Below are 27,918 nucleotides of genomic sequence, written 5' to 3'. Positions count from 1 at the left end.
CTGTTCAATTAGAACCAAGTATTTGAGTTGATGATTGTAATTTTTATACAATGTTGTAATTTGTTTTTCAACAATTTTTTGATTAATGTTTTGTTTCCTTTACAATATTATACTTTAATGTATAATATTGTAAAGGAAACAAAACAGGAAACAAAACATCAATCAAAAAATTGCTCTCTTTTTTATTCGGGCTACTTACATTTATTTTGGGCTACCAAAAACTGAAGAGTCCCTGCCCGAAGGGCTACCAGGGATTTTGAAATTTTGAAAGCCCTGAGATATATTTATTTTTTTTAATTACTTTTGTTTCAGCAACATTAAATTTAAAAACTGTACTTTTGAGTTAAAATATATATTTATAATTTTAATAAATGACAAATTAAAAGGCATGAACATTTTTTTTTGTATCGAAAAAATATCGAACCGTGACACCAAAGTATCGAACCGAACAGAACCGTGAATTTTGTGTATCGTTGCACCCCTAGTAAATACATATCAGCCCCATATCTTAATCGAGTCTGACCATTAAGGACCCTGGAATGTACTTAGTACGCTTTTTGTGGCTTTAAATATATTGTCTTTCCCTGCTGGTAATGCAATTTCTGTATGAGTGCCCATTTCATGTCTATTACACGTTTGCCGTTGGACACTTCACTATACTGTCTCGAGATTAAAACAGCTTTTACTCATCCCCCACGAGGACACATCTGCTCAAGCCTGCAGTACCTGTCCCTCCTTCAGGGTGATTTGGCCTTGTTCCTTGCAGCCGATGAACGTCCTGTTACACCTGAAGACTTGGTCACCAGCCCGCAGTTGATGAGCAAAGGCTGCTGGGAAGAATCCGATCCTGTCCTCAATTACACCCTGAAAAAAGGAGTCATAAAACGGCAGGACATGAGAGGGTTCAAACTTGGCACGATTACATCGAAGCCTTGATAAAAACCGTCCACACACCTTTAGAGTAAATGCTGTTGTAAATCATGTATTAGGTTCACTATGATGTTTTCACATTGCATGCAGGTGCTTCATCAGGTGCTAATGTTTGCCTCTTTCCTTGGTATCTCTTGTTTAAAGACCAAACTGGCCAGATGTCTCTGTTTATCTACAGCCTACAGAGCACAATGGTGTTAAAATGCGTGATGATTTTCTTCATGGTCTGGTGGCGACAGGCTGTCTCTGTGCCGTCATGCAATCGGCCCTTTCGTCTCCCGAATTTATCTGTTATGCATTTGTGTCCCGAGTTACCCTGTTTCCTTGCTCCTATAATTCACAACCAGACTTATATCATTTATCGGTCTGTTTCTTTTAAGGCTTTTTCTTGGCTTTGTGTAAAAAAAACTTAGTGAAACTTTGCTGTAACACAGTGATGTAATACCTACCTTCCACCAGTCATCATTGGAGTCATCGGCCACCAAGATCCTGTCTCCTGCTCTGCAATACATGAAAACATCCATGAATTATTTGAAAACAAAGGAAAAATACTCAAATCCATCACTGATTGGAAACATAATGACATTTAGACTTCGATAGAGAGGGTATTTTCACACTTAAATGGCATGTAATGCCCCTAAATTCCATTTGCTCCGAGTAATTTTCCTTCATCCATCCAGGAAATGCATGAATCAGTCTATCCCACTGCCCTGTGTGCCATAATTACAAACATCTGTTCAAAGCTATGGGCTAAATTTGACTAATAAAAATCTAAAGGACCAACGCAGCGGTGCCAAGTGTTGGTTTATGTAATTGTCTTCCTTTTACTTCCTTTTGTGATTCAAAAAGGAAATGATTCACAAAAAAACACCTTTCATGGAAGGTGAGAAACGCAAAGTGCCCAACACTGTAAAATCTTGAGAGGTGATGGCAACAATGCAGATTAATGCTCCAATTAGAAGCAGGGGAAATGTTACTTCAAATAATTTAATTATGAAAAAAATGAGCTGTGAAAGCGAGAAGAGGGTTGCTGTGCTGCTAAACTGCAAAAACATTCGTCATCATTACAATCACTGTGGCCAAAGGTAATCAAGTAATCAAAGCGTGTGGTGGAAAGTGAAACTAATCATAAACCTGCCCTGTCCCCCCCACACACACTTTAAAATTAAAATGAAATGTGAACTTTCTGAATAAGGAATCAGTTCAATCATCTTTGTTTTATGTGTTTTTGTTTGAGGTATTGATTACAGCCTGAAATAAGCCCAGCTGAGGAAGAAAAAACCCCTCATGCAGCCTTTCAGAAGAAGAAGAAAATAGATTTGAAATAAAGGCATTGGAGGAGTTGAAGTACTTGAGATGAATGAATTTCAAATGAAGTGTAACGACTGAAGTTTTTTTCTCGACGAGGGAGGGGAGCGACCCACGACTGTGTGCATGTAGGAAAGAGATGAAAAGAACAAGTGCACTCCATCTCGCTTGTCCTTAAATCCTCAGAAGATTTCTGCGAGAGCAAGAACAAATGGGCACTTAGGCTGAAGGACTGTTCTTTCCCGAGGGCCTATTTCAAAGTATGACGCCCAATCAGTCATGGTTAAGGCGGGGAGTAAAACCTGGACCCTTCGTTTCAGACTGATAAAAAGGCAGGCCAGACATGTGAAGCTCTGCCTACTTTAAATTACTCTTCAAGTATGTGTGCGTAAAATTCACCGTCTGCTGTCAATGTTAATAAATCTTTGGATGCAATTTTTAAATATGTTTTTGAGGACACCAAGGCTGTGTAGCTCTGGGTCAGAAATGCAACCTTTTTTTCAGTTCTGACCACAGACCAACCGGTGCTACATCAGGTGATTTTAATTAGTTGTTTGTTAAAACCAAAAACAACTGCTGACATCATGAACCAGGCATGTCTGGAAATGTACAGACAGTGAACTCACAGGCTGGGTTGGAAATTAAACACCAGCTTCCCCCCCCGAGTCTCAGCAACAAGAACAAGTTGACTCAGACTGTCAACTTGTTGCCTTGTGTATAAGCTAAGCTAAGCTAAGATAAGATAAGATAAGATAAGATAAGATAAGATAAGATAACCTTTATTAGTCCCACACGTGGGAAATTTGTTTTGTCACAGCAGGAAGTGGACAGTGCAAAAGTTATATAGCAAAATTAGAATATAATAAGAATAAAATACTGTACTGAATAGAATAAAATAAAATAAAATACTATATACAGTAGAATAAATAGAATAAAATATACAATAGGATAAAAATAGAATGCAAATGCTTTATACAACTGAGTAAAAATACAACTTTTTCAGAAAATACTGACCTGTTCTGCTTAAAATTAGTCTGCGCCAACATTTTAGGAAATACTATGTTATTTTTTGGCTCTATCGATAGGAAAGTGTAGAGAGCCGACAGGAAAGCAGGGAGAGAGCGAGGGGAGACTGACTGCTCACTGGGCTGAGCAGGCGACCAGTTCAGTTCAGTTCAGTTCAGTTCAGAGGGATAGTGTAGAGCACCAAATCACAACAACAGTCACCTCAAGGCATGTTTTCTTGTAAGTTAAAAACCTGAAAATAACAGAAAGAAAACCCCAACAATCAGACGACACCCTCTGAACAAGCACTTGGTGATAGTGGGAAGGAAAAACTCTCTTTTGACAGGAAGAAAGCTCAGGCAGAACTAGGAGGGATGGTTTTCCTGCATGTATTTCATTCTCCTTGCTCTCCTCTGTTTCCACGCTTTCCTCTCTACTCTACTGTCCGGTCAAAAAGAAAGGCTAAAAAGCTCAAAATAAGTCTGCTTAGTATAAAAGTCAGAAATTTGTTTTCATATACTATCATAACACAATATTGTCTGTGTTCAAAATTAGAATAATGCATATGTGAATAATGTCTGAGGTGATACTTAAGATTGTGTTGATGCCATGGCTGAGCTTACAAACTTATTTGTACTATGAGCAACATAAACATCAATGATGTTATCAAGCTCATAATCCATTATAATTCAAAGGTTATTTTAAAGCATGAAGCACTAAAGTTTAAGTGTCACTGGTTTTAGTGCGGCACAAACTAATGACTGAGGGGAAATCCATTGAAAATAACCAATGAAACTTTGACTTTGAGTCCAATTTGGACACCATGGGTGACCCATTAGGTGATCGCTGTCTCGGGATTTAATTAAAAACTACCAAAACAATAGTCTAGATGGGGTGGTGGTCACTGTGAAAATGGGAAAATGACAGACAAGCTCCACAATGTAATGCCTTTAGATATCATGCAGTTTTTGACACTTTAAATGCAGTTTTTGAAATTAGTATTTTGCTGTAATTGATGGAATTTCAAAATATTTGTTTACATTCTTATTACAATTCAAAACAACCTATTTCAAGCAATTAGTGGTGGACTTCTTCCACCACTAATAGCCAATTACTAAATGTTACTAATTAGTAATTACATTTAGTAATTACTAATAACTAAAATGTCTAATCGGTATGGAGCAAATTGTGAACAATACACGAACAAGTGAGGCTTTTGGCATCTGTGCCCAAATTATGCAAGTATCTGCTTCTGCGCTGACCTGAAAAGTATTAATGTCTCATCACTTTAACTACAATAAACTCAGTGTTATCCTTCAGAAACAGCATGTGTGCCTGGTACACTGAAGGGACCCTTTAAAGGATCTATAAATGGACTTTCAAAGACCCTCATACTCTCTGAAGATAAATCTAAGAAGACATGTAACAGATTTGATATTAATAAATAATGCTGGCACACACCCAGGTAACATTAATGAGGCCACACCAGAGAAATAAATCTTTGAGGAGTGTTACATAAAAAGAGGGCACTAATTAGTTCCTTTTGTGAATCCATTCTTGTCTCTAAAGACAGTAATTAGTCTATATAAGATAAAAATGACACGAGATAAAGAGAGAACAAAGTGGAATTGAGCAACATGACTTCTTGTCTTTTAAATTTTCCCTTGCTTCCCTTCCCTTTGAGGATATGAGTAAGCGCTGAATTCCATCTGTTTTGTTCGGAAAGTTTAACTTAAATTTCAGTGAAGATAAATCATGTTTGGGTTGCACTGCGTGAGCCTCGTATTTGCTTCTATTTCTTATTTAAAAGAAAAGAGAAATCTATCTAAAGAAATCACTATATGTCAAAGTCAGTTAATTCACAGTCTAAGTTCCTGTGCAGGTGTTCTTATTATTAGAGCATGTGTGCATGTGTGTGTACGTGCGCTAACCTCATCTCCAGGTCGTGGCTCTCCTGGGCGGTGAAGCTGTACAAGGCCACATACGTGTTGAGCTTGAGGACGTCTTTCTGTAGCATGCTCTGCTCCATCTACAAGACAGACCAAAATGCAGTCTAACACTACTTTCTCTGTTGTCATATCTTAAAATAGTCTTTTGGCATTCACATTAGTGTATTTACAGCACACTGATAGACTGAGGAGCTGCTTAAGTTGCTTTACAATCTGTTCCCTTTAATCCTCCATCAACATGAGTGGGAGAAAGATCGGGGGTTTTTCTTTTTTCTTTTTTCTTACAAACACTTGGGAAGTTTAAACAGGACATGGTTGTGGGTGGAGAGGAAGTTCTCAGAGAGGTGTTAGCACAATTAGCAGGGAGATATGCCGCCATTCTGGCGCTATTCACACCTGCTCATAAAACCTGGTGGGTGTGTTTTCCCGTTTCATCACCTTGAATCTGAATCGTGCCTGCTGTGCCCATGAAATCCATCCAAACAATAACTTGCCCTCTTTTTGCATGGTAACAGCAAGGAAAATGCAAAAAAAAAAAAAAAAAAAGGATAATAGCTGTTTTAGGACAGCAGGAGACTTTTCTATAATCGTGGCACTTTACAGTAATGAAAAAAGTGGGTTTTGGTCCCCCAGCACCAGCCATGTGGACTGGAAATGTGGGTGATGGATGAGCTTAGTTATCTGCGGCCACGAGGAAAAGTGCCTCTGTGACCTCTGGGTGAAAACTGCATCAGACAGTGGCGATCCATTACAACTAACTAGGAGCAGCTCACAGGCCTTGTGAGGTCCCGATGTTGTGGCCGCCGGGATCAGTGGATGTGAGGTCGGTTTGGGTGAGATAATAATCTCCTTTGCAAGAGAGCTATCAAAATAAGAAGCAGGGACAAATGTAAAAAAGCTCATTATAGATACTACTTGTATACTTACTGTTTAATCTTATATTCATACATCAGTTTTTTTTAGCCCTATATCAGGATCGTGGGAGGTTGGAGCTTGAATGAACAGTCTTAGGGCGAAAAACAGGGTTTTAAATCTGGATCTGTGAATCGGTGAATCTCTATAAACTATAACCTCAGTTACTCAAATTGTCAGGTCTGTTCATGCACACTCAGTTAGTAGTTTAACTGGAATAGTTCATCTTTTAACAAAACTTCTGGCAACTGAATAAGCATCTCCTGTTTAGGAATCTCTGTGTTATGTGTTATGTTTGTGTTAGGCTGGCCATCTCACGAGTGTAAGTCGAGTGCTGTCTTCAGCTCTGGTGGCTACAACTCCTGTTGGAACGATCCAGCTCTAACTAGGCATGTCATTTGTTGCTGAGTGGGCAAATAAAGTGGGCCATCAGAAAATCTTCATTAAATCAGCTGCCTGCTGTCTAGAGCTAAGGCTGATTCAAAACAGCAAAGCTGCAAAAAATAAAGATAAAAACAGCTGAAAGATACTTAAAGGCTCCAGGTCTGGGGCCTGAATGATATTTATCAGTATTTTTTACGAGTTTCTTCCAAATGATGATACGTTTTATGTGTCCAGCAGCAGTGAATGAGCAGAGGCCACAGCAGTTTAAAAGAAAACAGAGAAGGTACCAAGAAAAAAAGAGAATAGAAGCAAAAAGATGTCATTAATCAGCAAGAATCAGACCATTTTACTGGCTATTGATCTCTGAGAATTTAACACTAAACCTGAAAAGTGTGAACAGATGGCCATCCTGTCATGTGTTCCCATTTGAGACCGCGAGTCCCTCATCTCAATTTGAAAACTGCTCCTTCTCAAGGGAAGAAGCCGTTTTCAACCTTTTTTCCTTTCTCTGCTCATTACCCTGCAGTGCCTCCATCTGTCTGTCCGCCAGCCTGAGCTAATGGAGCTGTCGGCTGACAGACAAACAGCCTGCTGCCAGCTGTGCTCGGTCCAGCCTGATAACACTGCACAATGCATTTCGAGCTCTGAAATGGACGACTGGACCACTAGATTATATTGCAGAGTCGAGGTGTTTATATGTGCATCTGCGCGTGTGTGTTCCCTTGTACGGATATTTGCTCATTTTTGTGTTTGTCTGAGTATCTGTGGTCTTTTTCCATTGTTGACAACGGAGATAAACATGTTAAGCAATAAAAGTAAACAGAATAGATGGCGGCACATAGAAAATATCTACAAAGAGCATCAATACTAAGAACACCTCTCCCACAAATTCCAGCGTGGAAGGAAAAGGCAGAGAGGAGGAGGAGAGTTGAAATATGCCAATGAAATATTCATGGATGCTCCACAGGGGGCGATAAGACATTCACAGAGGTTTAACCTTTTTCTTTCTCTGGCATGAATTTTGCACTGCATCTACACTGTGGAGAATAAACAGACCGAATCCAAACACGAGTTGTCAAGAGTTGTCTGTATCAGCGCTGGCCAGTGGTCGTGTCAGACCGGGTTTGATTTGTTACGGGCAGGAAGAGAAAAGAGAGTGCTCCCCCGAAGTCCTGGGAAATTTAGCAGTGATGATGGAGGCGGAGATGAAGAACGGGCTGGCAGGGTATCAGTTCTCAGGTGAGCCAGAAAGTTCAGGAACTGAGCTCCAAAAAAAAAAACTAACGTTGTGAAAGCTAAGAGGGAAAATGTGGAAAAGTTCACTACACAGTCCGAGTTGCTGAAACTGCTGAAAAGACAGTTATAGGATGCAGTCACTTTACTTTCTCTCGCTCTTACCTATATAATTACCAGTTTAGTGCTTCTCTAAAAAGCTTTTTTGTAATTTGTGAAAGGACAACAAATTGTATCTGCATGTGAAAAATCAATCTGTACCTCAGATGTCTGTTTTTAAACTAAACTGGAAGCTCGTGTGGCTTCCGAAGAACAAACTGGGCTGAAACAACCGACAGCTGTTGTGCTTTTTGGCTTTGAGGAACACGTGTTACTTATAAATAAGGACTGTCTGTCTGTCCATCTGACATTTACATAGATTTAAGAAGGAAAAAAGAAACCGTGCAACTCTTTCCTGCATATAAAACGACAACATCAATCCACATCAACTGGTATTCCAAGAACAGTACTTCTCAGTGTTGTACTATACTCATGCACATGCACACAAAACCAATCTATTATAAAATGTAAAATAATGGTTTCTCACCTGCAAACTGTCGGGTTTTCTTTCTGGGTGGTGGTACTGCTCTGTCCCGTTCTCAACGACCGTAAAAACTGAGAAAACAACACAAAATGAACTTTGCCCAACTAAACAGTCTGAATAAAGTTGTACTTAGTTTTAAAGTAGCAGGATATAACTGTATCAGAAGGCAAAAAAAATGGATCTAATGTTGTCACATGTGGAAGAAAATCAAGACTAAATCAAGAGCATAAACATGTCTGCAGCGGGAACCATTGGCCTGAAAGTGGCACTTCAAATCTAAGTGTCATCACTGTGATCATAGAAATCCACATACAGTTTTCAGTTAACATAATTAGCTTTTTTCCCTGTTAGCTTGAGCTAATCATAAAACAAGAGCAGTTGGAAGGCGAGCACATGACACAAGCTAAAAGTGAAGTCATTTCTTCTTCTGTTCGGTTAGTTCAGCAGTATTATTACCATGCTTCAAACAGCATTTTCCAAAACAATGTCTTCTTTTTGTAGTCTTTAGTTCTATCGTCTTAGGCTTAATACTCTGGAGTATAAAGGGTCACTGCATTGCCCTTTACTACAGATGCTATTGTACAGCTGGAAAACCCTGCCCACTGCTGAATCAAGAGCTAAGCACAGTAAAGAACACAGAAAAGTTCACAGAACATCTTATTTTAAAGACTGACTTTAATGGAGAAAATTTCATTGATGGTTCATAGATGGAGAATTTGATGTTGCAACCTTCTTCAATTCTCTCATTTATGGGAAGAGCAACAGCGGTGCATTTTTTCCTGTCACTACGCGGCATTAATCCAGATGCACACTGTGTACTGCAGTGAATACTCACCATCATCGCTGTGTTTTCTCGACAGCTCCTGCCTGCTGCTGTGAGCCACAACTTCCTCTGGAACCTTATCCAAATCACTGGTCTGCAAAGACAAAAATTGAACGGGCAAAATTCAATTAGATAAGTGCAGAAATAGAGAGGGAATGATGTACTACTAATTAGTTAGATAGATAGTTGAAGGTTTGAGCACAGGATTAGTTAAAATTCATTCTTTTTTACAGAATAACCAGCTATCTGGGAGTCTGGAGAGCAGTAAACATGCTGTTTCATAGTCTACATTTGGAAACTATTATGAGAACCCCCGTTGAGATCACATTGTCTCTGTAAGCCTCAACTGACACACACATACACCCATTCACTAACAGCTGCAGAGGACAGGACAGAATGGCCCTAACCCAACAGCTTTCAAATGTCATCATACAGAGGTGCGTATCCAGACTGCTCATGCAGTTTAGCTTACATTAGCAGTGATACAATATGAAGAACAGATTTCCCTGTGCATTAAACGTGCCGATGGAAGAAGGCCGGAAGGGACTTTGGCTAAACAATCATTTTAATTCATCTTCAGAGCTGTAACGTGAGAGTTCCTGTCATAGGTCTGGACCAGACTGCCTTTATTGGTAGTGTTTACAGCCCTGCAGTAGCAATATCTATTTAGATCATCAGCTACACAGTGTCTGCTACAGTGAGACAAAATATAAAGTGTAGTCCATTTCCTGATAGAAAGTCTTTATATGCCACAATAAAGAGGATACTTTATGATATGGACAAAAAGAAACTGGCAAAATAAATAAATTAATCTAATTAATCTTTAAATAAAAGTAGAGAGAGGTATGTTGCTCTTACAGAGTTTCTGTGGGGAGATTCAGAACCGCTGGCTCTCTTTGTCCTTTGTGCCAATGATGTGCCGAACCTCAGGGCTTCATACACGGGGTCCACCTTATTGCCGCAGGCTTTAGAAAAGCATGTTACAGACACAAAACCATGTGGCAAATTACCAGACTGTAAAACCTTGTGCATCCATTTTATGAAACTGCTCAATTAGAAACCCAGTTTTGGGAGAATTAAGTTGAAATGAACCAAAAGTATCCTATGATAAGCTGCTCACCAATAGGCATGACTTCTTTGATGCAGCCATACTGTTCCTGGATCAGTAATGGAGAGCTGTAGTACCGCCGAAAGCCTTTTGGCTGAAGCGAGAAAGACACAGAGCGGTGACAGGCATTAGAGACAAATCAATATACAGCACCGCAGGCAGTAAAGTGCTCCGACCATTAAATACTGCACATAACTCTGTTCGTTTGGAGTCTCGGAATGTGGCTCTCACTTCATAGGGATAAAGTTCTGCTACACTGGATGGTGCACAGGATGGAAGTCAAACACTGTGAATGAATGCAGAGCCTAATATTAATATGAAAAACAAAACCTTTAAAGCCTCAGCTAAATGGCTTTTTTCGTCTTTTCGTGAGAATAAGAGGAGGACAGGGAATATCATTTTCTAAGATCGATCATGTGTTGCGTTTTGTAACCCGTGCATAAGGTAAAGAGGGGGAAAGCTGGCAAACACTACAAAGCAATTCCAGTACTAATCACGAGTTTTCATACACAGATAACGCTCTGTAATGTTGACAATATTCATCACACCATAATGACATAATAACTACAGCAGCACCAAAAAGCGTGTAGGCATGAATACGTGGTCAATGGTCTGTGCTTTTATGGCTTACTCTGCAAAGCAAATGATGAAACGAACATATAGAGGAGAGTTGGAGAGACAGATGAAGGGCGGAGCGGAGCACAGATGCTGAAGGGGCTGTTTCTGTTTACAAAGTGACGTCAGACTCGGTCCACACTCAATACTGCATTAAGCTGAGGCTGAGAAGCAACATTAGTCCTATTCAGCTTTACTTTTTTTCCATGCTAATGATGTATAATTTTAAAACTGTGCACGACCATGATAGCAGAGCAGTGGATTTGTTACACAGAGTTAAAATCTGAATGTGTAGCAGTAGAAAACAGGATCAAATATAATACTTTGGTTCATGGAGTTCACTGCTATGAAACCGAGAAGGTCAACTTCTAAAGTTTTTATCGTAATTTATCTGCCTGTCAAGTTTTCCCCCGATCTCCCAGGCCTTCAAACATTTATCATTTATATATCTATTACCTGCCTGCGTTCCATCTAATCAATACCACCCCATCAGGTCTGAATCCTTGGTAAGCATACAGAAGATTGAAATGATGCCTAGTTCCTGGAGACGATGTCATCTACAGCACACCCAGTAATGATTAATGTATATATTTGCAGTTTATTTTCACACACTGCAGCAATTCATCGATATTGTACTGTTGTCAGTGTTGCTTGATTAAAGCAGCTTAATTTCCCAACTGGATGTGCGGCTCACTGAGTGTTTCTTGCTCATAGGGTTGCCTTTTTTCCCGTTTGTTTACATTTCGAGTACTCAAGTCGCGGGTGGTGAAATCGGCGTCGCTAATCAGTCCTGATTAATTCTTCGTTTGACACTTCTCGTGATGAGGCGGCTAAAATAAGCAACCCCTGAGCGCTTCGGGCACGTCTCAAGAAACGAGGCGTCAGACTTCCAGGGCCAAACTCATTAAGGAAAAGGTTAAAAGAGCGTGCTCGTTGGAGCCCATCTGGTTCACGTGGCAACAAACAAAGTGATACCACTCACTGCTCGATGCCAGAAGTCACAGACAGCTTAGGTTTATTTTACAAACCATCCAGTATATGACAATTATAGTTTCTTTGCAGTTTCTAAACTTCTTTAGAAAACTGGAAAAAGACACTCATCTGTCAACTTCCTGTTTATTGGGAAAATAGTCCAGGGAAAATGTAATGTTTTGTTTCTGGAAGTATCCAGAAAATGTATTAATTAGAAGGGATCAGTACAATATTATTATAGCTATATCCTAACACGTTTTCAAGTAATCTGCATCACGTGTAAAAGGTCAACACATAACACATAAAAAGTACTATGTCAAAGTCTTCTTTGACAGTTTCTTTTTTACAAAAACAGGGAAAACATGTAGTGATTACTGAAAGAAACCCAGTTCTTGAAAATTTAGTATAAAAGGCAAAACCTTGGCTTGAAAACCTTGAATGTCAATATTTGGTATGAGCACATTCATATGAACTTTCTTTTAATTTCATTAAGTAGTCTTTGGCTTCTTGAAGGACATTCAAATCTTATCTGTTTAATACCAGAAAGTCTGGCTCCTTGGAAGCAAAATATGCAGAAATGAATGGTGGCTCAAGACTTTTGCACTGTATCTCTTGGTTGGGTCCAAGAGATTTTTGTTTCTGGGTTCTGACTTTGCCCCGTATTACAGTATTTTTTGACGTTTTGGACTGCTGCTGTATACTTTTGATACTATTGAGTCTTTGAGTTTTGTTTTTGCTTCATAGTTTTGCAATCCTGTGTTTTGGTTCATGTTTCCATTGATACTGTAGTAAGATAAGCTTTTATTTTAGCATTTGAGCCATGTCTTGTCTTGCTTTATTTTAGCTTTAGCTATTTTAGCTTCAGTTCCTACTTTGAGTTTCTCTCTTTATTACATCATCCAGCTCATCTTCCTATGCTTAGCCATCTGTTCTCAAGTGTTCCCCATCTCAGTCTTTATGTTTAGTGTGAGTCTTATTGTCTCCATGTTTAGCAGTTGTCTTTTGGATGGTTCCCGCTTTACTTCGAGGCTCTGTTTCCTTCATGCCTCGTGTTCGTTTTGCTTCCCACTTTGTAACTGTCCTGATTGTTTTCACCCATGTAATCCCCTTCACCTGTGTCTTGGTCCTTGTATAAATAATCCAGTCTCTCTCTCTTTGTCCTCAGAGTAAGAAGTTTGACGTGAGTTCAAGCTGGTTATCAGCTCACTAATGCTGTGTTCCTGAATAAGTCAGAAGTCAGAGTTTCTGAGTTCCCAGTCAGAAGTTAAATCTGGAATGCCCCCTCAACTCAGCCCCAGCAACCCAGAGTCAACAATCCAAGCTGGCGGCATTGAACATAAACAGTAGTAAAACTGTAAAACTTTTAATCTGTACTGCCACCGTTGTGTATTTGTGCCTCACTAAATAAACCATACGCAGCGCACTGACCCAGCTCTATCCGTGAATGTGCTGCGGCGGTGTTTTAAGTGCAAAAAAAAAAAAATAGTGATAGCTCTACCTAGCTTAAGAACCAAACCAAAACCTGTTTTTCTTCACTTTTTCTGCTACGCACTCAACAAACTCAGGTGTGACGTCACTCCCTGGTTCAGACATCCGAGGTCCGAGTTGTCTGGAGCGCCGCATAAGTTAACATAATCGGTTTTCTCTGGTGTTCAGACATCTGACTAATCGCAATTACTGATAAGTGTACTGGCAGCAGAGCGTCTGGTTGCGTAAAAGAAGATAAAACTGTACTATGAGAAAAATATGAAGAGGTTAAACGAATAATACAGGCTAAAAGCAACGTAGCTGCTGCAGACAAATCAGCAGCGTGAGTTTGCGCGAGAGGAAAAGCAGTAGCACTAAAAGCACTGTATGAATGTGTGAGTGCTCTAAGCGCTTTGGTCAGTAAGACTGGGAAATAACTACTAAATTAATGAAGTCTGGTATATCTGGAGGCAGCAATGACAGCTGGAAAAAATGCCGACTGTGGAATTAACAGACTTGCCAACATCACTGCTCTGTCACTATGACACAGGAGAAACTGATGTGTTATAATTACATTTTACATTTACATTTGGTGGTGTTTAACGATCTGAGATTAAAAATTAAATGTAAATAGAATTCAAACATAGGTTTTGTCTATGTGCAAATAGGTGTCAGGGGGAAAATAATCTAAGAATAAATAGGAATAAATGTCTAAGAATCTCTATTTAACACTAACGGTCATCAGGAGCAGACAAAGACTTCAGACCATCTTGCTATTCTTGCACAGAAGTATGTGGGATCTTCCAGGAATGGTAAAGTTATTTTCCAGAGAATTGGTTGGTCAGTAAGCGGTGATTTCATATCTTGATCATAACCACCTGGTAGGTCTTCAGCATTATTTATGTTAACCACTTTCATAGTACAGAAAAACCAGGATTAATCCTAATGGTACCCAGATAAGACAAAGTCCTGCTTCATTTGTCTAGGTTCCCTGTCTGCTCCTCAAGTTTTCCATTATCCCCTACCTGTTTTTGGACTGATCTCACATCATCTACCTTCGTGTCTTGCATTTGGGTGGCTGTCTACATGCTACTTCCTTGACAACACATGGCAAATCACTTCAGTGACTTCGCCCTTTTTGAGAAGCTAAACCAAATTTGGCAAAGCACCCGCATCTCAGAGATCTGCTGCGTGTCCCTTCTGACCTCAGAGACTGTAGCACTGAGACTTTGAACCATCATTTGCGCCGAGTACAAAGGAAACACAAAACGCTAAAACATCTGGATGAAGCAGTGGAAGTCTTGGAGGTGTTGCAGCATTGTGCAGAACCCCTGTTATTGTTGATATTTGCGATAAACACTGCTCATCAAAAGCTGACGAGTGAATCACCGCGTTCATTATGAGTAATGAGCTAAATTAGTTAAACTACTTTTCGGATCACGTTGTCGAAGCAGAGTTTTTAAGTCCAATATGTAAAACATGCACTGTTGTGAGGGTTTTAGCTGTGTTTCACAGAGTGACTCACAATGAACTGACACATATTGATTAATAATCACGTTTGATCCAAACTGGCAAGTCTCCCAGAAACGTTATTTGTACTGGAGCTGTCGGGGCTGAATGTTAACATAAACCGAGTGCGTCAGAAAAAAGGCGTCAACTTCTCTTTTTAAGTGACCACCATACTATACTGCAAACTGCAGTGTAGTATTTATGTGGAAAAAAGAAAACACATTCCTGTAGAATAAGAAAAACTTGCTGTTAACTGATTATTGTCAGCCCTGAAAAGGTTGTGTCCAGCTTAGCTGTAGTAAATCATTTAACTGAAGTAATGTTATGTAACCAGCAAAGCTGAACTACATGCTGAATAGCAGTAATTATCAGCAGCACTCGATACAGAGTCTCTACAAATGTATGAGTGGGTACAGAAACACACTGGTTTCATGTTAGCAAAGATTCAAAGGATGAGCTAACTTAGTTTCTTTCTGAGTGGCTCTCAGGCCAAGAGAAACAAGCATGGCAGCAGAAGAGTCCAAGTTTAGAGTTAGTTGAATTTAGAGCTGTACTCCACTGGGGAAACTTCCCTTTTTATGCTCGACCTCTCGACCTCATTTTCCACTCCTGAGAGCCGATCATATCTACAGGCCTCATCTCTAAGGCATCTGGTGGAAAGACGACACAAAGAAAAAGGAGAAACACTGCCTGTACTGCCAAATTATTTACACGCATTGATTCACTTTATCCGACTCAACTTATTCCATTTCCTTTAGTAATTTCAGACAAATTTGCTAAGTTGAGGTGTGGACACGAAGTATACATCCAAACATGTGGCTCTAAAGTCTCTTTCTTCAGTGCAGGATGAGCACAAATGATTAAAAGGTCCCAGTTCGATCCAGTCTTCCAGCTTTTGGACTGCTATGGAAGTGAAAATGCTTCTTGGCAGTTGCTTTTACAAGTCAGGCCGAAAACTCCCCAGTTAAAAACACCCGGACCACCCCGGTGGACCCATTCCACAACCAGGTTTCATTTTAATTTCATTCACAGATGATGCGAGCCATTCAAGATTGTGAATCATATTACAGAACACTAATTTAGGTTGTTATCACTCTATAATGAGGCTGTGATGTGTTTCTTGGGGAGAAACCACATTTTGGGGTGAAACGACACAATAATAATTATTTTCTCCAAGTTTTTCATCACATGAACACATTTGAAACCTCTCTCACTGAATGTTGTGGTTCCTGAGCATCGACTTGTTAATAGGGAAACTTCCTAAATTAAACAATACAGGTTCTGGATTTAAAGCACACTGTAGATTTTTTGCTGAAAGCCCCTAAGAAAGGCGGTTGTGGATCATGAGGTTTATTCATTCACTTAATCTGATCCCCAGATCCTCGTGTCTGTATGAGGAAAGATATTCGGTATCGTATTGGACCCCAAAAACTCACCACATGTCAATGCTGCGTACCATAAAAAACATGCTATACAGGCATGCAAATGTGGGTTGTAGTGTGAAGCACTTCAGTTGTTGATAAGACTAGAAAAGTGCTGCATAGATGCAGTCCATTTGCATTTTACAGACTTTAGATGAGCACATAAAATATCAGATAAGGTCCTTAATAACCACTCCACCCTGTAATTCCACAGTTCCCCGAGTGTTAAAGTAAGGCCGCTACTCTGAAATGTCAAACACATCATAAAGCCTGCCCATGTGACTTCATCAATAGTGGGTTTAAGAAGCTGCCTCTCGGTGACCACGTTTGTCCAGAAGCGTGGCAGAACTTGAGAGAGGAGGGGAGGAGGTCAGTGTTTTTGCAAACGATGAGTTGCATTATCTAACACAGAGACAGCGATGATATAACGATGATGAGGAGGATGACGAGGATGGATGGTGGTCACAGATGTACTTGCACACTCACACATAGAGTGTGATTTCTGAATAAGCACATTCTGCTGGGAAGCGGTCAGACAGCCAGTTCTGATCTGCTATCACAGTACTGACATCAATAATTATATTCCTGAGACGCAGTCCCCCGAAAGAGTCTTGACGGCTTCTCTTATTTTATATCATGCATCTTACCAGTTTTCCCATGCATCGCTGCTGCCCAACACCGTTCTCACACTTGTGGTGGAGGCTCATCTTGCAGGCTTTGCAGCGGAGGCCGTGTTTCGCCGTATTTCCCGCCAGGAACACCACATGCTTGGCTGTTGTGCCTGATACATACAGACAAAGAGGCAATGTCGGGAGCTGGAATCAAATGTGTGTTCTTACAACCAAACAGCAAGTTACAGAGAAAAAAAGCAGAGGAGATGAAAATATTGTCCAGAACGGCGTCTCATTTATTTATTCATTGTTTTTACACTCTTATTCCTAGTTTCTGGAGCCCTTCCCAGCATGCACTGAGAAAAACCTGTGAAATGACATGTGGAACATTTTAACAGGGACAAAAATTTACAAAATGCAACTCACAGCGTGCACTTCTACAAAAATCAGTCCGACTGTGACTGAGCCAGGCGTGTCTCCACCGTGTTAATATCGCTCGTCAAACTGCTACCTGTGTGCAGGTTCGCTGTCACTTATTAATGCCTGACTCACAGCTGATGAGATAATTGAAGATTAATTTGAGATCCAAAAGTTATGCAACGATGCAGGTGCAATCATTTAGCAAGAGTGTGTGTGTATTTGTGCACGCAGGTGTGTAGATTAATAAAAGAAAAATAAAGGGAAATGGAGCGAAGGATAGAGAAACAAAAGTAAGAAGGACAGGGCGGAGTCTTAAAGGTATAACAGAATGAACCTCACAAAGAAAGATACCAGCAGTAGATGTGCATTAAATAGGGAATATTGGTATTTTTAGGAGTTGAGGAGCACGTATGTCTATAAATCCCTACATGCCCCACACACCTTGAGTTCTTTGCCCGACCCTTCCTGCCCTTTTTTCTCTGTTTGCCATCCTCAGAAGTTTGCAGCAGCTAATCTTCAGTGAAGCTTTTCGCAAACGTAGCCCAACTTCCGGCTTATTTCGTTGGTTCATTATAAAAAACAATGTTTCTCTTTCACATTTGAAGGAAGAAGACCTTGCTTTATGCCTAATGGTAAGAAGTTCAGCGTGTCAACTTCCTAACCTAAAAAATGTAACGTGATATCACTGTCAATCACAGACCATATTCTTGCCCAAGGGCAAAAGAAGTTAGCTATATGACATATTTACCTGTAGGCTCAGAGTTATCATCCCCTACCCTCTATTCCAGTCAGATACAAATGAGAGACGAGTAAGCTGGCCAAAGCCTTGACCTATTTTCCAATAAAAGTGATAAATCAGTCCAAATCAAAGCTGGTAAGCTAATAACTTTAGTGCTTAAGCTAATGGACAGCTATTATGACTGCTGTGCATCAAGCGACATGAGGCAAGATATGAAAAAAAGACTAATTTATCTTCTTATGAAATAAGTGGGGAGTCTGTGGAGTAATAAATCTAACATGGCAAGATAAAATCAATAAACTGGTATGAGACATACAGCACATACCACGCTAAAAAAACAAACATCACTTACAACCAGCCACTGTATATCCTATGAGAGCTCGTTCATATTAACAAAAGAGTACAATGTTTCCAAGTCCCAGAGCTGCTATTAGTTGGAATCTGGCAGCTATGCAGCTCTGGCTCTTCATTGATTAATCAATAAGCACGTGCCCTGCTTAGGCCCACGCTCTTCATATGTGCGTGTGAAAATGTGGACATGCGAAAGGAAACATCGATCTGCTTCTGTGAGCATCAAAGGGAACAGACACAACATAAGATGATCTGTCTGCTCCAAGTTTCCTCACAGAAGTGTTGTCAGTATGTGTCGTTTCTGTTTACTGTGGACCTGCCACAGTGGCAAGGAAACAATGTCGTGATTTCAGTCCAGATCATCCTCAGAAATGCACGTTCAGTTTCACGAGTGGGTCGAGGGGGGTCATCGAGCAGAGGTAATCAGAGGAAACTTGAACCCCCACAAAAGGACTGTTAACATGAGATACTGTGTGCTTAAGAAACCAAGCTCTTTGTGTGTAGTTTACTTAGCCAACAAGGGGGAAAAATCTCTGCCTGCTCTTCATGTGCTGTAATGTAAACTGGCGTCACAGCTATTTGGATCTGGACAGCAGTGACAGGAACTTGAAACTCAGTAATGGGTGGAAAACAGTATCTGTATTTCCCATTTAAAGCTGTTGTGTCGCTTGGCTGAGGTGGAGTTAGTGATGCTGAGACAGAAACTGAGAGAAACGCGATCCCGGCCCTGAACCCTCGCCACAGAACAACAGAACAACAATGACAGACGCGGAGGCAATGAGAAGCAACCTGCGCCGATTTCTAGGTCGCTCTAAATCAGGTCAACTGATTGTGTTGCTTAACGAGCACCTCGAGTTTCATTTCCCTTCAGGTCAACAAACGATCTCCCTGAGAGATATCTCTGAGACATCCGGATTCAAGCTCTCGTCCGTGCACTGGGACAGGGAGCAAATTAAGCGCTTGTCAAGCTGTTGTTGATCGGCTTGTTTGAGCTGACTCATTCCAACATGGGGGAATAATGAGACGCCTCCATGTTAACTAATAAGGGAACAAACCGCTGTGTTTCAGCAGGCACATATAGGAAGGTGACACTGCCATCCTCCCGAGGTAATGGAAGGATAATGATGTTAGTCTGGATGTGTGTACGTGTGTGTATAGGTGCTTTTTCATTGAGGGCTTGAAGGCATTATAGCTGCGGGGAATCTGAGTGACAGTGCTGATCTCTCTGGCATTTGCTTTTTTTTTTTTTTTGTGGATACTCTGCCATTAAAGCTTATTATTCATTTACAGTACAGTAAAGGACAAGACTCCTGCCAGCTTTTCTGTACCGTCTTCATCTCACCTCATAACCTCTCTCCTTCCATTTCCTCCTCTCTCCTCCCGACAGCCCTTCTCTCAGCCATACATTGATCCATTAAGCCGTCGTCCTTACTTCACGCCTCCTGATTTCCCGTGCAAATAACCCTAACTGAGACAATAACCCCTCCACCTCGTCTTCTTCTTAAACTCTGACCACAAGAAGCTTTCTTTACAATTACTTGCAGACTTGCAGTTAGTTTCTTCCACAGCATCGGTCATCAAGCAGCCTTTCAGTGTATCTGTTAGCATTGTTTATTTATTTATTCACATATCTGATTAATGTCAGATAGCATTGTTGCTGTTATATCTCAACAGCCACAGTAACTGCTGAGATATAAGAGTCTGGAGCACGTGGAAACCTCTGGGACTGAAAAATTAAGCCAGTACAGAGATGCAGAAAAACCTTTACTCAACTGGCATCTATAGCAAGTTTTCATTCAAAAAATTTTATGCACAGCTAATCTGATTTTATTGTATTAAGTCATGAAGTGATGTGACGTTACAGGCATAGCTGCTTTAGGGTTTTCACCAGCATCCCTTAATAAAAGCATAAAAATAGCATCACAATTAATTATGGAAGAGCTTTAATTAATAGCTGGTAATGACGCAGCTCCACCCTCTTACCCTCTCATGGACAAGACAAATTGTCACACTTTATGTCCATCTTTTGTATACAGTCTACGGTCCAGGAAATAAATGACCTTCCCGTCAACTGACAGATGCTGAAATTACCGCTTTGAGCCAATGCTCAAACTTCAATACATCAGTTTTTGTTCACATTTAACTGTCTTTAAACTTATCATGATCCGACTTTATCCAGATGACATTTTCCCCAATGGCTCCCATGCAGTTTAACATTTGGTAATGGGTTTTTGTTAGTGGCGTGCTGGTGCGTGAGACACTTTCAAGGCAGGGCGGACAACGTCAGCTGCTGGATTTAACACTAAAATAGATAAATTAAGAATCAGAGATGTCACAGCACGTACCACTTGCATCCTGGGTGACAGAAAGAGCTATATGGTGCGTGTGAGATGTGTGCGTGACGTGCAGTGTGTCACTGAAATGTAACAAAATACCGGAAAACGCCACAGACACCAGCACGAACAAAACTCTCACATAGTAAGTGCACGAGTAGTGTATGTGTATTAGAGGGAGATGTAATAAAGTGTCATTCAACACCACAGCCAAGCATCTCTACTGGGAAAACCTTGACCTCCTAGCACAAGATTAATTTCTTTCCGCGGTCAACTAAACCTGTCATGTACATTTAAGGAGTTTAATTGCACCGATTAGTGCGTGTTAATTTTGCCAGATTATCGAGTTTTGTTAATCCTAGGAGTGAGCATGGATCCTTTGGGTCTTTTAGGGGATTTTGAAAGTAAATAACTGTTTAACTCGTATAAGCTGACAGAGATTTCATGACATATTCTGCACATATCCTGCATATTCTGTCATCGCAGAAAATCAGGAGCAAGAATAGTCATACATTTTTAAGCTTTTTCTTTCTTGCCAGAAAAAGGCGAAAATTACCAGGGAAACGAGCGAACTGTGAGGATGGATGCTTTATGTGCAAATGCCATACATACCATAGAGACTATGTAATAAATGACAGAAAACACAAGCATGGAACAGAATGAGAAGAAGTTTAAAGTGGCAGGAAAGTGTGGTTTGAAAACTGAATACAGCTCTTTTGTTTTTATTGATCCTTGCTGATGCAGAAAATCCCAGCATGAAGAATGAAACTTGGTTATTCTGTGAGTACATCTAATGTTATGCAAATCCAAATGTCAGTACGTGAAAGTAAACGGGCGTCTATCTTACATACAGGTCATTTTGAAAAATGAATTAAAAACTAATATCTTTATTGCTCAAATAGGAATTAATCTCTTTGTTCTACTACCTTACCTTCATCTAGTAGACCTAATGAATGAGTCAGCGAGCACTATACTATAATTAAACCTATTTTTATTCTAAATGACACACCGAAATTGACGCATTGAGGTAATAAAAGACTTCAGTAGGAAGAAGGTGGGTGTTTATTTCTTTTATGTCTGCCTTACGCAATAATAGCATACATGTATTAGACTGATTATTTAATAGTGAAGGTGCATCATAAATACACTAAACACATAGATTTATATGGCATTTTTTTCTGAAATAGGAACAATTCATATTAGATTGATCCTAGTGTCTAAAAGAAAAACAGCACATCCTTGCTATATTTTTGCATTTTGAGTGTATGTAATATTTTTTTATAACAGCTTATTCATTTATTTTGTTAGAAAGTCAAATATCTGCTTGCAACACTATTTGTGTACCTTTAGAGGTGCAAGACAGGATATGAGTGCATAAAAATGTGAACTTTACTTGAAAAACGTTGTAAAAACTTGTTGCATGATTATCTAACTCCATAAACCTGGAGACATTCCTCGTGGGTGGCCATTAGGATTTAATAATCAATCCAATCAGTTTGAGTCCACCCTTCTCCTCCTCTAGTGTCTCTCCTTCTTGTCTCCTGTGTGCTGCTCTTTGACTCTGGGACGTTGAGTCAGAATTTGATAACACCATCGCATATCATTACACACAAACACACAGACACACACAGGGAGGGACAGACAGAGAGCGATAGTGTTCTCATTAAGGTGGGACAACTGAAGACGAGGGCAGCATCTTTTTTTCATGTGTGGACCAGAGGGCAGCGCAGCATCACATCCTCACCACCAACAGACCAGCTGAGTCTCATTCAAAGCCACTGGATGCGCCTCACCGATCACGCCAGATAAAACAGACCAGCGTATGTTACAACGTTCATAAATGTGTAGCAGTATGTGTGCTGAAGCTGCGAAAAGTTTTTTTCTGTGGCCTCGCATTAGAAAAAGTTTCCCTCTTGTTCGGATTCTATCTTTGGGTGATGATAAATTCTGTGTTACTCCAAGAAAAGCCTCTAAATTTCCTTTAATGTGAGCGGAAATCGGGTTAAAATCATAAAATTAATCTGTAGAACTCAACTACTTTCCAATATAAATTCATTTAACTGTGGTAAGAACTTCATAAAACTCATTATCAAGTACTGACTTTAACTTTATTGCAAAATAACACCAAAGTGGATATCCTCTCTGGACTTTCTAGCAAGAGGCTGCCCGTTTACAAGGTATTCATTTTATAAATCAGCCACACCACAACATCTTATCCCAACCACAGTAAAAGCAGTATGCTTACACTGTTCAGCCAAACAGATAATTGTTATGCACTGTGACAGTCCAGAAGCCTTCATCCAAAACTTGTGAGACATAATTTACATGAAGACATTTATAAATGGCATAAATGTGTTTTGTTATATTTAAAAACCTGGGTGTCTGGGAATAATAGTCTGTGTATATGGAGTGACGGTTGTGTACCTGATCTGATCACAACTATTTTATAACCAATCAAAGACGTGCACGTGTTTCTTTTTCACTGCAGTGATATGATAAATATCGCCTGGTTTGTAAGAAAACCCTGAATGGACCACTGTTTGACACAGCAGCAGTGTCACCATTTATCCACCTGCCTCATAACCATGAAGTACTTTTTGCGCTTGAACTGCAACTTCTAATTGCGCAAATAGAAGCAGAAACTCTTGCAAGATATTAAACTGATGGTATAACTACAATTATAAACGTAGGTGCTCGTTTACATGTCTACCTTCCCGGTACGAAGTCTGATCTCTCTTATCTGCTACCAAACGTGATGCCATGGGGCTAGTTGAGCAAATTGTAATTATCAAACTGCAGACTCCCTGAGATGCAGAGCCTTAGCAGTGATGGTTAAGCCAAAGGAACCAGAACATCTGGCAAGGGGAAAACAGGTAGCTGTGCTGGCGCAGACTGTTGCTGGCTATCTGACACCCCAGCAGACAGATGGAGGGACTGGGCTCGGTGTGTGAATCAGAAGGATGGAGATACTTTGGTCACGTGTCAACAGATTAAGTCAGATGCTCAGTGTCAGGTGTGCAATTGTCTTTTTTTTGTTGTTTAGATACTCATGGTGTGTGTTTTAGAGCTTTGCCAACTATTCATACTGGATAATGGAGCATAAATCCACATGTCACGTTGCGTTCAACCCTTCGCACACTTTAATGCATGTTTCTCTGGTGGAAGAACACCTAGTGGAGAGCTCATTATTAAAAGGTTTTTCCTCACGATATGATTGCAGGGCTCATTGGATGATCAGGCATTTGCCTTCTCAGCTGTGTTTGATGTTATGATGAAGGAGAGCAGTGCTTTTACCCCTACCTACAATCATGTGGTTGCAGACGTCGCAGAACGTGGGCTTCTTAAAGATGTGCTCCATGAAGCAGTGTCCTGCTGAGTCTAACTGCATCGGGTTGCGTGGTTGTGAGCGCGACGTGGGAGGAGGAGCGCAGGGAATAGCCGGAGGAACTGGAGGAATGGGGAGGTTGGTGCTGTGCGGCGGGGCCATCCCAATGTTGCAAAGATGGCCCGTGCTGCTGCTCACGTCTGAGAGGAGCTCCGTCTTGTTTTCGCTGCTGTTCCGGAAGAAGTTGTCGGCGCTCTTGCTGCGGACGCTCTTGGTCTTGAAGGACAGGGAGCGTTTGAGTCTTTGCAGCTGAAACAGGAGAGGATGAGTTCAAGAAAAGTGGAGCAAAGAAGAGAAAAAGACAGACTGCTTGAGAGAAAATGAGGAGACAGAAAATCTTTGAGTGACCAAGTCCATTAGTGCAGTAACCTTCAGGCAAATCTCATTCACTGATGCCCGATAACATGACTATTACCGTGGTCTCAACTTATCACCTTTCAGTAGAAAACTTTCCAGGTTCCCTACCTGGGAGGGTAATGTGATTTTCTGGTTAGGCCAGTGTATCACATTAACACCATTCCTCACACACTGTGCTGTCATTTCTGGCAGCAGCCCCTATCAATCTCATTATGCTTCTCCTTTACAGTAACGCTATTCATAATGCTCCACGCTGACAAATCATTTAATTTAACCAGTGTGTGTACCCCTGAAACCCACTCAAATCTGGGCTCAGACACATAATAAAGAATTGCTAAGCCACTCTAATGTGATTTTATGGTTCAGCTTCCAGGCTGGTGTGTGGCTATAAATCCCCGATTGAAAAATAGATTATGTTTTCTGATAGGTCGGGAAAGACTCCTAATGATTCTCTCTCACAGCACCGACTCGTCTTTACATCCGCCTTTTGTAAACACCTCTGAGCATTTATTCGTCCTCTTCGGTGTTTGTTGCAAAGCACGCAGACGCAGTCATACGTGGTGCATTGTTTCTGCGCTTGTCATTTTTGTGAACATGCCTGCACAAATTGCTTAGAGTGCTTATCATTGCGGCTTTGTTATGGTGAAGATCAATCAGTCCTGCAAGTCAATCTGGAAACAATCAATTTTAGACCCTTTCTCTGTCATCATCACCCACGCATGAACGCATACACACAGAAGCATGAACCTACAGAACAAATACATCCTCCTGCAACCTGTTACAGCTGTTTTCCTGCTGATCCATGAAAAGAAAAACAGTAGTAAAAGTAGATGGAAAACCTATTTCTACCGGTAAATGTGTGATGATGTGTGATGATAAAGGGCACTGCCCTCTTTTTTGCTCTACTGTGGCTTTAATGTATATAAAATAAAGCACAGTGAAGGCATGTGTGCATGCATCGAGGAGCTCATGCTGTATTTCGATGGCGCCAAATCTCTATGAGTTCTCAGCTCTCTGTTAGCAGGGAGGGTTAATGGGGGCTGGGTGGAGCACTGCAACACAATCCGCCAAAGCCATTTATCACATGGGATTATAACTCAAATGACTTCAAATACGATGCAGCTTAAACAAAGAGTGCCCTCTAAAAATATGGGTGAAGATGGACTTAACCTGGTTGGCACTGACTTCGTTAAGAGGAATAAAAGTTGTGGAGTGAACAACTTTTATTCACATGCAATCATGACTCTTCTGACGGACTGATATCAGCAGTATGCGCCACAGTTTGCACAAGAGTGGAGGCTCACCTTGCGCTTTTGATGTTCAGGCCTCACAGTATTCTTAAAGGAGGGATAAAAACACAAACACAACTTTACTTAATGGTTGTAAACTTGTTCAGCCTTCTGAGGAATTTATTCTACTTATCATGACTGTAAGAAAATTAAAACACTTTCTTTAAATGCCTTTTTTGCTCTATGACAAATCACCTATGATGCTGGAAGTGAGTCTGGTTGTTTGGCAGAAGCTTGGAAATTGCATAAAGTCAGCCAGGAGTCTGCTGAAATATCCAGCGAAACGTGCCAAAGTACGAGTTCCCATGCTGAAATGTTTCAGCTGAAACTAAGAAAACTGAACAACAACTTGATCATACAAAAACCACAACCTCGCTGTCAGGAGGAGACGGAGCATGAGATTCATCTGCCCAGCAAGGGAGTTGTGGTGGGAAGAGCTGTCACAGCTATCCACTGTCATGATCAGTAGTCCAATATTGTACTGCTAAATGTAGTAGTCTGGGGGTCAACATGTGACCCACATAGATGGTAAAACGCCAGAGGCAGCTGCCAGCTCTATCACACAGCCTCATTTCCAAGTAGAAAGTCCAAGCCATGTGCCTTTTATTTATTTATGAAAATGCACATATTTTTAAGACCATATTGTTTCCCGTTTTTAATTCAGTTTTAATTTAAATAACCTTTCCATGCTTGATGTATATTTAAAAACCAGTACCCACAAGAGCTGGACTAAGCAGGTTATTCTCTATTATCTCCTCCAAAGAAAAACACCACAGTACACTTCTCATATAAAACCACAGAGAGCATGTGAGCTGCTGCTGTGAGTTTAAACTGATCTCAGCGTTATCTTCTGTTTAACCTCGTTATCTTCGTGGTTTGTCTCCCAGTTGTAAGCTACAGCTCGTATTATTTGTTATGGCTTCCTTAAATCTAATCACATCAGGTTGTTTTAGGATGTTTTATCAGTGTGTTATCGGTCATTTAAAGGAGGAGGAAATGTGCGGTCTTCTTTCTGGGAGCTCATCCCAATTGAGCCCATTTAAATCTCGTATTAAAAGAAGTTTTTTTAGCCTGCTTAATTTCCTTTTCAGAGTTGCACTGGCGTGCAGTGAAAAACATTTTCGTGGTAAAGAAGAAAACAACAACAACAGGATAGTCCTACCTTGCTTTCTTGCTGGCTGGCGTTCGCCGTCGGGGATTTGGGTGTCTCATTCTGGTCCCGTTCGTCCTCTTTGCCCCCACTTTCGTCCTGAATTGTGCTGGCCGGCGGAATCATCCTCTCTGTCTGTACTCTGTAAAAAGATACTGCTCAACTGAGTTCGTTTCCCCCCCAAGCGGTTTACATCGTTTCTGTTCTTCTAATGGAAATAATAAAAAAGATAAGTCGTTTAGATCCGTTGCTGATATATTGTGAAGAGGGAAGAAACGAGGAGTAAAACGTACTGAAAAGACACGAGGGTGGAAAAAAGTGGTTTGGGAATCAAAAGTTGCAAGTAATTCCAGATCGGCTTCAAAGTGCCCTGTCCGTCTGAAGGAGGCTTTCGTGTTTATCGTGGCGTCGTGCGTAACTGCCAAGACATCTCCAAGTCCACGCTGTGCGCCGTGCGCCTCGCGTTGTCAATACTTTGAGGGCGGAGAGCTGTAAGCGATCAAGGGAGGGTAGGGCTGAGAAGGATGGAGAAGGAGGAGACACAACGAGTCTGTCTTGCCATAATTCACATGCAAGATGCACTCAAAGGGAAAAAGCTCATTCTCAAATGGATCATTGCTCTTCTTAAAAGAAAAGTCAAGGACCTACGCTGTTTGCACGAGTGCATGCGCTTCTTTCCAAACCAAGTGTTATGTATAGCACACTTGTTCAGATGAATTCCAATAAATTGTTCTTCAGATTGGTCCAACTGCTTTATTTATTAATTCAGTTGACAAAGACTGAGAGAATTTTCCAGAAATGCTTTAGACAGCAAAACTTCACTCGAGTAAGGCTTGAACACCAACCTAACGCTAACTAAAGAATTCTCACAATAGATTTTTTTTTGGACTGTGTGATGATGACACAAAAATAAGCTGCTTTGAATTAAAATACTACCTGAGATATTTTTTCTGCTGCAAAGGAGAAAAATGCATGATTACAGATATACATGCAGTTCCTTTTTAGAGTTATCGGACTTTCTTTTAGGTCAGAAGAACATCTTTCACCTCATGAACTTTAGTCAA

General features: G+C 40.6%; 1 protein-coding gene across 2 annotated transcripts in view; it reads right to left on the bottom strand.

Moving 5' to 3' along the window:
- Window positions 1–27,602, bottom strand: part of stac (SH3 and cysteine rich domain) — a 33,461-nt gene extending 5,859 nt beyond the window's left edge. Inside the window, exons 1-12 of one of the 2 annotated variants that reach the window (XM_040042515.1) lie at window positions 27,148–27,602; window positions 26,867–26,996; window positions 25,720–25,752; window positions 23,974–24,307; window positions 16,867–17,000; window positions 10,248–10,329; window positions 9,986–10,092; window positions 9,140–9,221; window positions 8,308–8,375; window positions 5,175–5,272; window positions 1,380–1,431; window positions 727–864 (exon numbers count right to left, since the gene is read on the bottom strand). In XM_040042515.1, coding sequence (XP_039898449.1) covers window positions 727–864; window positions 1,380–1,431; window positions 5,175–5,272; window positions 8,308–8,375; window positions 9,140–9,221; window positions 9,986–10,092; window positions 10,248–10,329; window positions 16,867–17,000; window positions 23,974–24,307; window positions 25,720–25,752; window positions 26,867–26,980 — 1,242 coding nt within the window. In that variant the 5' untranslated portion in view covers window positions 26,981–26,996; window positions 27,148–27,602. Of the gene's footprint in view, window positions 1–726; window positions 865–1,379; window positions 1,432–5,174; window positions 5,273–8,307; window positions 8,376–9,139; window positions 9,222–9,985; window positions 10,093–10,247; window positions 10,330–16,866; window positions 17,001–23,973; window positions 24,308–25,719; window positions 25,753–26,866 lie in introns of both variants that reach the window. The other variant, XM_040042516.1, reaches the window with a different exon arrangement.
- Between the last annotated feature and the right edge of the window lie 316 nt (window positions 27,603–27,918).

This window comes from Simochromis diagramma, unplaced genomic scaffold, assembly GCF_900408965.1.
Source record: "Simochromis diagramma unplaced genomic scaffold, fSimDia1.1 OVJJ01000304.1, whole genome shotgun sequence".
NCBI lineage: Eukaryota > Metazoa > Chordata > Actinopteri > Cichliformes > Cichlidae > Simochromis > Simochromis diagramma.
This window is presented reverse-complemented; position numbering and strand designations above follow the sequence as displayed.